Source organism: Rhinichthys klamathensis, unplaced genomic scaffold, assembly GCF_029890125.1.
Source record: "Rhinichthys klamathensis goyatoka isolate OS25496 unplaced genomic scaffold, OSU_Roscu_1.1 h1tg000210l_1, whole genome shotgun sequence".
Taxonomy (NCBI): Eukaryota; Metazoa; Chordata; class Actinopteri; order Cypriniformes; family Leuciscidae; genus Rhinichthys; species Rhinichthys klamathensis.
Window position 1 is genome coordinate 691,296 of NW_026606735.1, and position 16,458 is coordinate 707,753.

Sequence of the window (16,458 nt, forward strand, 5' to 3'; positions counted from 1 at the left end):
GTAATCCATCACTTTTTAAGCTGACCTGAAACCTGGGCTTTATAAAGGCTCAAGGAAAGCAGCCTGCAGGAACCGACAGTGAAACTAATGATGTAAATAACACAAGATAATTATTAGAGTTGGTTGTAACTGAGCTCGTCTGGCCAGGCAGCCGAGAGCTTAAGTGTGACATCATTTACGAGCGGGCGCGAGTGTTCGTGTGTGACGCTGATGACAGGCTTCGGGATCCAGGCGAGAGCCCGAAGAGGTTTGGATGTCATAGTCGTGTCTGAGCGCTCTCTAATTACAAAACACTGTTCCGCTTGTCAACACCACTGCTCTGGGTTGTCGTGCTAATCTAAGTTGCCAGTATTACCACAGCAATCTGAGATGTGGCAAATGACACCATCAGATATACAAATCCAACACTTTCTACAGATGGCCATCTACAAAATACAAAACTAATAGTATGAAAGTATTCAATTAAAAATGAAATAAAAAAAATAAATAAAAAAAACCTCATCTGACATATTTCGAGAAATGTCGGGGGTTTTTGTCCATAAAATGGCAGTCAATTGTAACCAAACATTATTATTCATTTTTTTACTAAGTTCCTTTAAAATATCTTCTTCTGTGAAATATCATCTTTCTTTACTCATTAGGGTTAGTAAATGATGTTTATTTTTGGGTGAACTATCCCTTCAAAACCAAAGTATGGTTTACAGCTCATTCTTACGAAATGTTATGCTCACAGGAAGTGAGTACTTGCATGTTAAGTTAATGCCTAGATTCCATTATAGAAACAAGATTTTCTTTGTATACAGAAAAATTTACTAAATGATTCTAGAGAAAACAACTTATTATATTACAATAAAAACAATAACAATAATGATCATCATTGTTAATATCATTCATGTCATTATATTTTTGCTAATTGTTTTCACAATCTAAATGGCCATCAAATGTATGTTTGGGCTGTCTAAATGCAGCTTTACATTTCTTACTTGAAAAGGAATGGCTGTGTTGAGTAAAAATCCAAACAATATATAAAATAAGTTTCATTAACTGTAAATACTGTTGTTGGGTATCGTTCTTTGGAGACCCACCAACTGGTGCCATTATCAGTAGTAGACCCGATAAAAAGGTTGAAAAGTATAAATATTAAATAGAAGTATTTCAGTCAAAACAATTATTTGTCTTTATCTACATAGAAATGAAAACCAGCACAAAAAGAAAGAAATGGGAAAATGAAGGCCACTCCTTCAAACTATCTGGAAAAATCTGAGTCAACCACACACTTCAACATGCACGAACATGCAGACGCACTAAACCCACGAATGCTAAACCACTAAACCAAGAACATAACAGAAATCTCTGGCTTTGTAACACAAGCAGACGGTGGTAGACAGTGACAGAAGGTTAGAGAGGATAGTGCATTAAGTTCTGAGGTAACAAAATCCCTGCAGGCCCAAGATCTTCATCACACATATCAAATGACAGACCGCTGCAGATCCAGCTCACAAATTCGACTTTTGTCAACACATTTGAGCCATTAGAAAAGAAGATATCTTAACATCATTGGGTAGTAAATACCTTTGAGGGTAACGGTAAAGTCTTAGTTGCAATTGTCAATACTGTTGCAGCAATGTTGACACTTTTTGTGTTATTGATGAAAATGACAACAACAAAAAAACGATAAAAGTGTGCCATTTATGTTTTTTATCATTCGCACAGTAAAGTTGGGGTACAGCTTTATGTGGTCTAGATAATTTGTGATTTTTTACGTTTCAGAATAACATGGGCAGAAAATGCTCACCAACATCTCAAAGTATGGATTCTCATAACTAACTGGTTAACCATAAACCGACAGTAAGAATTTTGACAGAATAATACTATCGGTAAAACGTTTTTTTTTTTTTTTTTTTTTGCATAAAATTGTTATGCTATACAACACACTATACATATAAAATGTAGTTTTTTGAAAAAAAGAAAAAATAAAGAAAAAAAAATTCACGTATAACAGGGCCTGAATTTCGTTTTGGAAAATGGGGGGGAAATCCCCCCTTAGATGATTCTCATGGGGGGGATTTTTTTTGTTTGAGGGGGAGAAAGGGAAAATCATTTTTTCCAAACAAAATTATTACATTTATCTTGCCTAAATGTTTGCGCTCATTGCATTTTTACAATGGGGTTGTAAATTTACACAACACAAGGAAGCTTGATTTAAATTGTTTAATTAAATTGAAAAAAGTAGCACAAATAAATACAATAGAATAAAGATACAAATAAAGACAAATAAAGAGAAAAGTTTTTGAATAGGTCTAACACTAGTATTCATATACAGAAACTGAATAAAGTCACTTTCAAATGGAATTCACAACAAAGTCACAATCAAATGGAAAATAACACTGGGTAGTATTTTAGTCCTGAATAAATTAAATACAGGCTATTAATCGTGATTCCTTTAACTTAAACCTGTCTTTTGTTGTTTTGACAACAAAATTAATGACACATGGCTGCCGTCACTTTAAGAGCTAGTGCACGGATCCTGTGAAGTGTGTTCATTATACTGGCGTGCGTTTTATGCTTATTATAGAGTATACTCACGAAGACCGCAATATAATCCGCGAAAAATAACTTTTGTTACTGGTCAGCTGTTTTTGAGGCGGATTTTCTATGAATGTGCGCATAGAAAATAATCTCAGAGAGCGCACGAGCACTGATTAGTTTAAAATCGCTTGAATGTTTAAACTGGTAAGACTTAAAGACGTGCAAATGGTAAACTTCAGTCACGATGCACTGCTGGCTCGATTGTGCAAGTGAATATTCCGTCATGTCCCGGACCCGACTCCTAAACGCGAGTGTGTATTATCGCCGCAGCGCTTGATGCTTGCCTTGCGCAACACATTATGAGAGAAGAGATAGAAGACGCGGCACCGCTGAACACTCACGCTGTTTGTGAAATTGCGTCTGGCAGAGAGTTGTTAAAATAATGATTTGATTTTATAATCTGTGTGGATTACGATTGCGGGAATATCCCGCATTATAAATGGGAGACCTGCGGGAATGATTAGAATTATGCGCAATTCCCGCAATCCCGCGCCGAAATTCGAGCCCTGTATAAGTTGCATTGTATTTTACATTCATGTAAAATACCAGTAACTAAAGCGAAATGTTTACAAACATTATAAACACTATAAACATAGCTATAGGCTATTTTAGTTCCTCTCACTCCACAACAAACATTTTCAATTTAACTGTATTCAGAACAGAACAAGAATGAAAAATAAAAGTTGCTAATACAAACGTCAAGCCAAAATTAATTCATTTAAAAGCGAAACTGAAACAAGCGTTGTTGGGCTCACATAGACAACCTCACTCATTCGACATTGCTTCCTTATAACAACTTAAAAATACTCACTTTATGGTCATACTGAAAAAAGTACTTTTATTTATGTACACGTACACACACACACAATGAAAACAAAACATTGTTTTCTTTTTTTTACAAAAAGCACAAAGTCAACAAATTTAGTCTTAATGTTTAAATCTCTATATCGCAAATACCATTTTTACCATGCTTAATATCGATCTAGCTCACTGCAGTGTGCAACAAGTATCTCATAGTAGCCGCATAGCAGCAAATGCACAGAGTAGCATTATAACAACTTTCAACACACTCAAATGTATCTAATATGATAAAACAGTGCTACTTATGCATACGCATTAATAAACATTTAATACATTAGCTCATCCATGAACATGATTTCTGCCCGAGTCCCATCGGATTCTTTTCCACTGGCTGTAGAGGTAAAGACAACAAGTCCCATGTTTCCACTAAATCACGGCATCATCAAGCTACGCCTTTGTTTTGAATAAAGCGACCTCTAGCAGCGAAAATTACATATTGTGCCTTTAATCTGTTAATTACTTAAATTAAACATTTATTTCAAATATATAATTTAATTTAATTCTAATTTAACAATCTTGTCGGTTAAGGGTTAATGATCAGTTCACAAGGTTGGTTGTCGTTTAGGGAAAACCCCCGAAATTATCATCCCCATCTCAAAGACATCCTAACAGCTCTGACAGAAACAGAACAAGGCAGAAGTCTAATGAATCATACTTTTCATAATCGCATCCGTTTGTAGAGACGCAAGGTTGTAATTAAGTGTGTGTACATTCAAACATGGACAAAGACCATAAGCGTGACACAGCTGTAGTTCAAGCAGGCTTAAGTGGAGGGAGCAACTCCACACTCTCGCCTTAGATAAAATTTTCAAGCCGCAAAACCATTGTCACTTGGCTCTTTCTCCATAGTTAGGACATAATCTCCTCAGCTTCTTGTAGGTCTAAGACTTCTCTGCTGATCCAATGTTTTTCTCAAACTTTATAGAAATAGTTCACCTGAAATATTTACTTGCCTTCGTGCAGTTTCAAATCTGCATGCTGCTTTTAATCCCTTAGAACAAAGAAGAAATTGATGAATCTTCTCACTCATTTTGTCCATTAAACAAATATTCAAAGTGACCAAGTCTTGTCAAGCCTCAAAAGGGAGTATAAAAGAACCATAAAAGTCAATTGTTCCGTGAGAAACAGACTAAAATTTTAGTTTGTATTATTAGCTGGTAACCTCTTTCAAGTGAAAACCAAATCAGTCAAATGTGAGAACAAATCAGTATGAATTTTAGACTGAATCAAATGGTTCACTGACAATTACAGACTCATAAGATGTGTTCACAATCCGATACTCAAGTTTTTGCCTTTTTTGTGTCCTTTTTTGGAGCTTGACAAGCTTCTTGATCATTATGAACAGTCATTATATGGAAGAAAAAATAACAGCATTCAGGTTTGGAATGGCATGAGTAAATAGTAAAAATAACTTTTGAATAGAAGTTAAACTGTCCCTTTAAAAAGCTTCAGATGTAGAAGTCAGAATCTAATATTTCCATACAGAATCTGAACTTAATACAGATCAAAGCAACATATTAAAATGTACAGATTTGGTCATTAAATATTTAAACTAAACTAAACATCCTTCCTTGGACACTTCCAATAACCAACTTTTCCTATAAACCATTCAAGGCTTACACAAAATTTGTCACGTAAATTTGTCTCCTCACTAAATGCAAACTACTAAAAACATCACAGCCAAACAGAAAATATTTGATGATTAAAATACAGCAATGTGGAGTGAGATATCACAGCAGTTGTGTGGAAATTGAAAATGTACACTACAGTTCAAAAGTGTTGGGTCAGTAAGATTTTTGAAAGAAATCATTGCTTTGATTTACTTTGAAGTAAATGTTTTGAATTGTAAAAAAAAAAAAAAAAAAAATCTTGACCACTAAATCAGCATAATAAAATGATTTCTTATGGATCATGTGACACTGAATGCATGAGTAATGGCTGCTGAAAATTCCGATTTGCCATTACTGTAATAAAAAAATATTTAAATAGAAAACTGTTATTTAAAATTGCAATAATACTCAGTCACAATATTATGGTCTTTACTGTTTTTCTTTAATCAAATAAACAGCCTTGGTGAGCATAGGACACTTAAAAAAAAATCTTACAGACCCCAAACATTTGAACGGTTGTGTACATCAACATCTCGACAGGACTAAAAGTCTAGCAAGAACATAGAAACAGGATGTTTTTTGTCATAATACTCTCACCTTATAGTTACTAGATTTTGACTAGCCATCTAAAAATGAAATGAATATAAAATGCAATGGATATAGAATCAATAATTCCATTTAAGCACAGTGTAGTTTTACAGATCTCTCACCTTATGAAGAGGCAAGACCATAAATGCACCACCTCCGCTGGCTTCCACGATTATGGCAACAAATTTGGGGTTAACCGCGCAGAAGGCGCTGTCCCACGTGACCCTGGACACCCTGATGTCATCGTAGCACTGGTCATTCTTCACCGCCTGGCCGAACACATGCCGGAACTTACTCTGTCGTACAACCCGTCTGAACATATCTGCAGAGAAGAACAGGACAAGAATGATGAATAAAGCAAATCACATGACCTGGACGCTTCAGTGCTTTCACTGAACAGATATGAGCCATGTACAGGAAACACCATCCGAACTGGTTAAGATGCCATTCATTTGTTAATGACAAGTAGATGTCAGTGTAAATGTCAGTCTTACACTGTTTAAAGTGTGTCTTAAATCCACTGGCTAGTTTAAATATAATCCTAAAACATGACAAGTGCTGCAGCGTTTGCATAAAGTTAATAATTACCCGAGCAGAACAGTGGCACAGACATAGTTAAAACTGCCATATTAAAATGATTTAAAAGTGTTTGGCATAAAGAATGATGAAATCCATCTCAAAAAGTGCTGTTGAAAAATCAAAGCGAGTTTAAAGTGGGACAAGCTCGATTTGACATCACACATACCAGATGGGTTCACTATCCCGAATGTGGAAAAAGCTAGGATAAATCCCCACTCAGAGTACAGTACTCACCCTATTTCACACAGAAACTCCACATAAGCGTCAACACATCACATTGGTTTCTATACTATGTTTCGGCTTGTCTTGCTTTAATTCTCAAACAAACCTGAATAACAAGAACATTCTGTCTTCATGCCATTTCCCAACTAAAACAAGAGAAACACTAGGTCTGGATTGAGACGAACTGTCAATGAAAAAGATAAGGAAAAAAGCTAAATACAAACCTCATTGCTCAGGGGATCAATAAACAATGTGCTTAAGTCTGTAATGTAGTTCACACCCAAATAAGCACATTTAGACCTACATTTTAATTAAATGGCTTCATAATCTTGGTGCAAAAAGTTTTGGCAGGAGAGTTAAGACTGTGCTTGATTCTAGTAGCAACTTGGCTGACTAACAGTGGTAGTCTTTCCCCTTTTGTCAATGGATAAAAAGACCAAAACGCTAGTTTTATTTATTTATTTTTAATTAAACATTTAATGCAGGTGTGTGTAACTATATTATGATAAATTAAACAAATTTGATTAAAAAAAAAACATTTTTTATTGTAGATGATACTTCAAGTGGACATGAAATAAATTCACCCTATCCATTTTCTAAAATCATGTTATAGATCCTAATCCTATTATGAACAATTCATCCAGGCATGCATTTCACTTTAAAAACAAATGTTGACCTTGTAATGTTTAATCAATTGTTATATCTGAACTTTCATCTGAAAACAGCATTTCTGTCTCTGGACTTGAGTGCAACGGCAACATCTCAAAATCCAATCATTATGCATAGAAGCATAAGTGTAGCTCCAGTAGCAGTCAGTAGTGAAGTGTGGAGGACAAGGTGCCCTGAGGCTGGTGTAACAGCAGTGGGAAATGACTCAGGAAGCAGTTCATGTTGGTGGGTGTGGCTGTTTGACTAAGGAAGAGTTTTGAACTGGTGCATGATAATAGAGTGTAAAGCATAAAAGGTTTTACACTAATCACTTGCTACAAATTCTCTCTCTCTCTCAACACCACTCACCTAACACCAGTATCTTAAAGGAGAACTCCGGCGCAAAATGAACCTTTGGTCTAATAAAACATTGGTACCTAGTCAACCGTTCTCTGAGATTTGTTTTCATGATAATCGAATGTAAAGAGTTTTATCTCTAAAAACTGTTTAGCGTATAACGCTAGTAATGGGGGCATATAATAAGTAAAAAGAAATCGCTAGTTAATACCACTAACAAGGCTCAAAATAGCCCCACACGAACATAATAACATAATGAGGGTCCCTACATGCAAAACGAAGCATTGAGAACTTTGTAAGTGTACAGACCGTTTAATAAGAAGATAAAGATAAAGACAGTCCACTTCGTGTATACAGACAGGAGCCATCTTTGGAAAACAGTCTCGACTAATCAAACCACGAACGACGTGCTAAGTGAGCTGAACTGTATGAAGTTCAGTGAACTTCTGAACTGTATGAATGGCGTCCGTGGTTTGATTAGTCGAGACTGTTTTCCAAAGATGGCTCCTGTCTGTATACACGAAGTGGACTGTCTTCATATCTTCTTATTAAACGGTCTGTACACTTACAAAGTTCTCAATGCTTCGTTTTGCATGTAGGGACCCTCATTATGTTACTGTGTTAGTGTGGGGCTATTTTGAGCCTTGTTAGTGGTATAAACTAGCGATTTCTTTTTACTTATTATATGCCCACATTACTAGCGTTATACGCTAAACAGTTTTTAGAGATAAAACTCTTTACATTTGATTATCATGAAAACAAATCTCAGAGAACGGTTGACTAGGTACCAATGTTCAATTAGACCAAAGGTTCATTTTGCGCCGGAGTTCTCCTTCAATACACCTGAAAATGTGTCTTAAAGTCACCATTCTGGTTTATGGAATATTGCCGTATTTATTAGAAAAGTATTTATCTGAGACACATCGAAAGAAAGGAGATGTAAACAATTGATCGGATTGAAAACTGAAACGGGAAACATCTGCGCATGTGCAATGACGTAGAAATGCCGTAGTGACGGATGACCATAGACTGTAAAAAAAATATGGACGTAGTATCCGTGACGTCACCCGTAGGTTTCTGAAGAGCGTTTTTGAAGCCTAAAGTGGGCGGGGGCCGGCCGTCGCCATCTTGGGAGCGCGTCACCTCTCGTCACTACCGGATAAAATAAAATGGGCAAAGAGGCGGGTCGTGGGTGGAGCAGAGGTGCTAATGCTATATGCTACTGGCCTCGCGCTAAAGTGACAGCTGATTGAAGAATTAAAGCCAATAGTCTGTTAAAGTTCATTTTTTTGCCTTTCGAAATATTATAATAGTTAAAAGACGTAACTAAAAGTGAGACTTTTTACTTTTCTTTTTTTATCAACTTTATTAATCCCAAAAGGGGCAATTAGTTAAGAGCATGTAGGCTATACAACAGTACATAACACAGATCACACACATTTCTCACAACATACAAGCAGTCAACTATGTGTATCGTCGTGATGCATTATTATTCTGCTAGTTAAAAATGTATTATCATGCAGACAGTTACTTACAGTATTGCTCTGAGCTTGTGCGTGTGACAGTGATTCATGCACATACATGTCAGTCAGCATGGCATCGCACGTCAAGTTCAAGTTCGTAAAAGAGCTTTATTCAGTCTGATATCATCTGATTTTGGCCGCCTCTCAATTTCTCAGATGGGTTAAACCAGCTTTTAAACCAGCAATTAAAGATTTTACCTCAGAAGTTCAAGTAAATGCACTAGAAATCCGCGCTCATTTAAGTGTGCATGGACGAAGAGAAAGCTCTGACACCTGCAGGATTTCATCTGACGGTACTTTTTATTTTACACTACAAAGTTAAATAAGCATATCTGTTCCGTGAGAGCAACAGTACCGCATAATGAGTGTGGTCTCTATATCTACAGACGTTTTTAAATCTAAACTCAAAAAAGCAATGAAATTGTCAGACATCCAGATTAGTGCATGCGAGGAAAACAACTGGAAATACAGCGCTGGTTGTTCTCTCCATCCTCGACAACGACGGAATCCAACGGCGTGCATGGGCGAAGGTATAATACGTGTATTAAATTGTATGAAATAATCCCGAAAAAAGCACAAACACAGCTGAGGGTGACGCTAACACACAGCAGACAAACGACTAGCAGTGAAAGCAGCGGCAATCCACCTGTCACTCAAGTGGCCACGCCCTTAATTATGCAGAACTTTAAGGCTTAATATAATTTCAACGGATGAGTTGTAAAAAAAATTCACCCCCCTCACAGTCGTCATGAAGGGCAAAATTAGCGATATAGACCAAAACAACTATTTGCCACCAGGCTGTAAACATGTTTTTTTCTACTGTGAAGTGAAGCATTTTAACATGGGGGAGATACAGATTTGACTCGCTTTTGCAGTCAGCCTCAAGCGGCCACTCGATGAACTGCAGTTTATTTCACTTCCGTGTTGGTTTCAAGAGAGAGACGGGGAGGTTGCCGCTTGCGGATGACGCACAGAACAAGCTGTTGTTCTCTTTCCACTTATCGTCTGTAAGCAGCCTATAGCAGTCCTTGCTTCGGACTCTCATCCACAGATGCCTTGTTTTGGGTGCGGAAGGTTTTTTTTACTGCTTGATAAATATAACCAGCACGGCGCAAATTTGCATGTGCTCGTTGTGTCCTGATCAGGGTTTGAAATAGATAAATATTAAAGGGATAATTTATCCAAAAATGAAAATTCTGTCATCATTTACAAGTTGTTCCAAATCCATATACATTTCTTTGTTCTGCTGAACACAAAGGAAGAGATTTAGTATATAGGTAACCAAACAGTTAACAAAACCAAAATTGACTTCCATACAATTTTCTTTCCATTCTATGGAAATCAATGGGGCCCCACAACTGTTTGGTTACCCATATTCTTTAAAATATCTTCCTTTGTGTTCAGCAGAACAGAGACATTTATACGGGTTTGGAACAACCTAGGGCGAGTAAATGACAGAATTAAAATTTTTGGCTGAATTACCCCTTTAAGTCTGCTTTTTTAAAACTAAGAAAAGAAACGATGGCAGGATGATAGCTAGTATATTCGTGCAGTGTGCACGTCAAAAGATCAAATCCGATTTTAAGGACATCTCTTCCCTGCTAATGTGTTTACCAGCACAAGGGCGGGACAACCTAAATCAAATCTCGCCTTATATTTTTTCTTATTCGAGAAGCGGTTTCACTAATGCGTCAGAATAAGGAACAAAAGACTATCACGACTTCCATTTCATGCCAACTTTAACTTCCTTACAGCATTGCTAATATATGTTAATATATAAATATTCGTATCCCTTATCTGATAGGTCCGTTGTTCGTATAACTGGCATTAATCTGCTGCGCTGCATGTCAAAACTTAACCACAGCTTCCTAAAAACATGCTATCAATCACTAGAGGAAAAAAGACACATCATGACTTTCTTGTTATAACTACATAGACCAGTAAGAATGAATCCAATGTAAAAGGACACCAAAGATGCTGTTTCAAAGTCATGAAATGGAAGTATCGAGAGATCTTTTTTGTGACGTACATCCAAGTGCAATGGATTATGGACTTGCACTGAAAAGTGGAGGCAGATGAACATGAGCTTGAGGGGTTTAAGCAGACTAAATGATTAGAGAAGTCCAGCATTTATTATTGGATTTAAAAAAAATACATATGGATGGATAAATCGTTCGCAATAAGATAAATAACAAGCATTTCAAAAATAGATTGGGTTCATTTTTTATTTTGTCAACTCCACCTGTAACCAACCATTCTTAATGCTTGAACATATTGATAATAATTTTAAAAAAGAAGAAAAATATACACCCTGTTTTTACATTATTTTTTAACTTTGTGCAATTTTTTATACACTGGGACAGTGAGAGATGAGACAGGAAATGATAAGACAAGGGGGTTGGGATCAGGAAATGACACGAGCCAAGCTCGAACTCGGGTGACCCGTATGCCTATGCCGCCATGCTTGCAATGCTAGCCAGACAATGTTTCCTAAACCCCTTTAGAAGAACGAATACAAACACATTAGTCAGATACTCTGTGCTCTGTGACTGTGCCTAGTACCTTATATCATTTATCATGATGCTGCATCTCACACCACAGAAGGACTCACACAGGGCACTGCAGCAGGTTCATTCAGCTGGAGGGCTCAAAATACCACACTTATACCAAACAAACTCAACTGCTGCCGTTTCCTCATTCCCACCCCTTTCATTGCCTCATTTCCCATAAGCTGCCAAGGTCGCCCGCCAGACATAAGTTCTGGTAACAAAAGTTCAGACAGGACTGCAATGTCTCAGGGAGCAAAAGTGGAACTGAAAAGGTTTGTTTGGGCAGCAGAGATGGCTCTTCACATCAAACTTCTCTAAAAGCAGCTTTAGGTTCAACAAAGTCAAACAAACAAACTCAAAAGTCTTTTGTGCAAATAAGGATGTACAGAAAGGGTCCGAGACACAGAAGGTCACGGTTAGACCGCTTCTCTTCTTGGTTACTGCTTAGTTGATTAAAGCAGCTAATGAAATGAATCATCAGAGAGCTACAAGAAAACAAACCACAACTCACCAAGAACAAGCTTTATCTTGTAACTTGTATAGTAGGGTTGTGCCGATAGACGATATATCGCGTATCTAAGATAATCAGAGTTATCACCGATGGCTGATGCCTTTGACAATGGAGACGATAATTGGCTAGTTTTCCAATGAATGTATTCAATTATTATTATTATAAAACGGACTACAAAACTACATCCCACATCAAAACTGAATTGCAAGGTGATCAATTCACAAATTGTCAAGAGTGCTTGAGCTCTTGAGCAAAAGCTCGCTCAGTTTTTGCCTTCACCTTCAGGGAATAATTGACTGTGGTCTGAGACTCCTTTACCTGCGCAACTCTCGTGCAAAGTTTGCAAATTGCATGGTATCCACGGGATCGCCTCTAGGGTGAAATCAAACTCTGTCACCAACTCCATCTTTGCTCCATCATGCTCGCAAAATAATAGAAAAAGATTCTCATTTCCTGCGATAATAAAACCAAGTAAATAATTAAATAAATGAGTAAATAAACAAGTAAATAAGTAATGATCAAATAAGTAAACTATTGCATATCCCCCAAACCCCTACCTTTGGTTATACTGGGTTTGATTCATTATATTGCTTTATTTCTGAATAGTTCAGTTACAATGTCAACAAACCCATTTCAGTTATTACATAATCTCCTGACTGCAGGTTCTAACTTCAACGACTCCATATAAAATCCATTTAATGTCCATCACTGCAATACAAGTGATACAATACTTTCAAAAGGGAACAAAACAGAAACCTCAAAAGAAAAGAAAAAAGTTCTTAGTAATCCAAACTAAGATAGAATTTAAAAAATAAGAACAGAAAAAAAAATCGAATTAAAGTGGTAGTAAATAAGTGAAAATATGAATTAAAAAAATTAATTTAAATTGAAAATGAATAACACTGGAGCAAGTGGAGCAATAAATAAAAAGTGAAGTGCAGAGGACAGATGGTGTAAGATCGCATGGTGTAAGAATTTAAAGAAGGGGGGGGGGGATATCATGCATGCCTCATCTGGCTCAGTACACTTCATTTTCAAGCCTCTGCAAAGGTTCTGTCAAACCTTGCGGCTTGCTTGAGCATTCAGAGGCACTGCTTGCATTCTCTTGTCTGTTTTAATCAATCACTACATCAGATATAAAACAATCCCAATATACAATCCAAACAGAAAGGTATAATTCAGAGCATATGTAATGCAATACCTCACCATTGTGAAATTCATAATTCGCCACACCCACACCTTAAAATCCAGATACACAAACGTGAATCACAGTTTTACACTCAATCTACACCAGAAGCAAGTGGCAAAAACTACAACCGCTGCCATTATAAATCATTGTAAGCATCCAACATTGCTATGCTTGCAGTGTAGATCGTGTGCAAGGAGAGAAGTGCTTGTAGTATATTCATAGTCATTTCCTCTGCCCCATAAAGGGATAATCAGATGGTCTTGCCGTGCCAGAAGGACAACCTCGCACAAACAGCTCCGGAAAAGATCTTGTCTATGGTGTTCTCAAACAATTAAAATGCAGTAAAAACTGGAGTGAACTTTAAGTGAACCTTTGTAAAGTGCATTCAAATTCTAAAGACCCATGGGCTTTATACAGTGACCCAAACCGATCATGTTCAACACTGCTAACTCTTAGATAATGAGATGAGAGATTCTCTCAGTTAGAACAGCAAGGTGTTCAACCATTAAATCCAATCTAATCGGACAATGTAGCCTGGCTTAATGCCGCCTTTAACCGATTCATTGGGCAATGTACTTGCTTATGCAAACAAACAGCATGTAATACTATAGGGTAAATCCAGAAACAGTTAAAGATAGGGATGAACTGATATTAAAATTCTGGTCGATACACAGCGATTGTTATTTTCACGTTATGGCTGATAACTGGCCATTATGTCTAAATAGATTAAACATTCACCAATGCACACATCAGATATGGTAAACGGAGGCTCAAGCATGTTTGCTTGACCTGCGAGAACCAATGAGGTTCATTCTCGTGTTAAGCAGCACGTTTGAGCTTCCGCAAGAGAACCAATGAGGTTTGTTCTTGCACGTCAAGCAAGTAAGGTGGAGCTTCTGTTTATGTTCTGATCAATGTTTATATGTCAATAAAAATTATCAAGTTTCTTCAGAAAGTTTGGACTAAACCTCTCGATTCATGCGGATTAGTTTTACGATCTCTTTATGAACTTTAAGCGACAAAGTGGTAGTTGCGTGGACTGTCAATGGAGGGACAGAAATCTCTCAGATTTAATTAAAAATACTGTAAATTTTGTTTCAAAGATTAACAAAAGACAAAGGTTTGGAATGACATGATTCTGAGTAATTTTATGACCATTTTTGGGTGGACGAACCCTTTCATATCAATCACATAAGAGTCATATCCAATGGCAGTCATATCAATAGACTAATAAATAATAATTAATAAAAGTTTATTTATTTTACACAAAGCAAGTTACCACATTGAGATCACGTGATTAGCCAAACACCATTCACTAATCGCAGTAACCCCATAATTATAGGACAATTTCAGTAATGGAATAAAGTAATCGTGGCTGACTTAAACGCAAGTACAAAAACTTTTCAAGTGAAATGATTCCTCCTCCTCTTTTTGTCTGTCTTGCACTTTGGCACGTCGGTGGTTCTCACATGCACATGTGGAGACAGAATATGCTCCATAAATTAGCAGAGCTGCACTTGATTTGACATCTGCACCGCTCTGAAGACCCAACGTGGCATGTGGCCGTGAATCCAGACGAAACATACTGGCCTTGTGCTCAATCTGCTCACCAATATCCTGTAGCAGGTATTTAGTCTCTACAACACACTGGCACAACGGAACGTCACAAGACAACTCTTTCGTGAATGCAATACACAGATACTCCGCCTCACATTTGCATTTGCTGTGTGAGAGGTTAGCATGGGGTCACAACTGTGGCTCTCTTGGCAGTCATGCTGCAGGCCAGGTGGAGCAAGAGAAAAACGAGTAGTAGCGTGAGGGAAAAAGAGAGAGGGGTGTTGCACTTTGCGTAGATTTGAATCAGCAGGTTCATGTAGTCGAACTGCGGTTGGCTGTCTGAAGGCAGAGTCTTGCTGTTGTCAAAGTAGAGCAAGGACTTACTGCCAAGTAACACATGGTGAAATCCAGCCTGTATTTACAAACACTCATGAATCGCCTAGCAACACAGGCAAAATACCACACCAGGAAAGAACGGAAAAAAAGGTAGAACCAAGTAGAGAAGTAAATTTGGCCTTTTAAGTACAAAACGTACCCAGTTGACTCTGAGGCTCTCAAAGCAGAGCTCTCTGATGTGTAACTGAATCACATTGAGATAATTTTCAGCCAAAAAAGGCTATAATACAAGGGTCTATTTTAGCAGACAGGCCCACCAATATCACTCCAAGGCAAGCCATAGAATAAGTCAAACAACCTGCCAAATGATTCCTATGAATAATTTGAGGGTTTTAGTTTACTTTAACCAAGAACACACACACACACACACACAGTCAGTCACACACACATACAAAACTGAAGCTCACCACCATTAGATGTATTTAAAGGGATAGTTCAACTTCATGCCATTTTAAACCTTTAAGACTTTGGTTTATTTCATCTTTTGTCTATACAATAGAAGTCAATGGTCACCCAAACTGTATTTTTACCAACATTCTTGAAAATTTCTTCTTATGTGTTCCAAAGAAGAAAGTCATGCAGGTTTGGAGCAACCAGAGATAAATCAACCTGAATGTTTGCACCTTCATAAAGAAAAATTAAATAATAATAATAATAATATTAAATTTACAGCTTGCACACTATACTTAGGCCTATACTAACATGTTGTTTGTTGACATGGTAGGAAATGTAGGATTGTAACTACAGTGAATGGTTGTGACTGATCAAAGTGCAACATGACAGACAACAATAAACTGAGTATTTTAAATGCACACAAGGCTTTAGTCTTTTAGTGTACGTTTGGCATCAGACGTATATTAACTCCAAATCTCCTAGATGTTATCAGTTTCACAAAGGAAAGGCTAACAAACAATGACTTCACTCAACAGCCCATGTTCCGACTAGCACAAAACACGACATGCTGCATCACTCCAGCACACAATAGCTGTCTTGACACTTACATGAGTCATAAAAAAAAATCCACAGACCATCCAAGACAGTTACATAATGACATAAAACATCCATTTATACGAATAAAAGTCCCCTGTATAATTTCACCACATAATCTGGCCATAATCACCAGCTGAAAGGCTCAACATTGTTGCCAGCACATATGTTGAAGAATCTTATTCAGCAAGACACTGACTGGAATGAAAATGTCCCCTAAAAAGGCAACAATGGGAGTCTCAGAGCGCTGGAGAATGGGAAAGTATAATTGTGCGAATTCATTGCCAAGCAA

General features: G+C 37.2%; 1 protein-coding gene across 4 annotated transcripts in view; it reads right to left on the bottom strand.

The window, feature by feature from the left end:
* Positions 1 to 16,458, bottom strand: part of LOC130097112 (coronin-1C-A) — a 64,734-nt gene that overhangs the window by 22,000 nt on the left and 26,276 nt on the right. For all 4 annotated transcript variants that reach the window (XM_056263812.1, XM_056263815.1, XM_056263813.1 and 1 more), the window contains one exon: positions 5,771 to 5,970. In XM_056263812.1, coding sequence (XP_056119787.1) covers positions 5,771 to 5,970 — 200 coding nt within the window. The remainder of the gene's footprint in view (positions 1 to 5,770; positions 5,971 to 16,458) is intronic.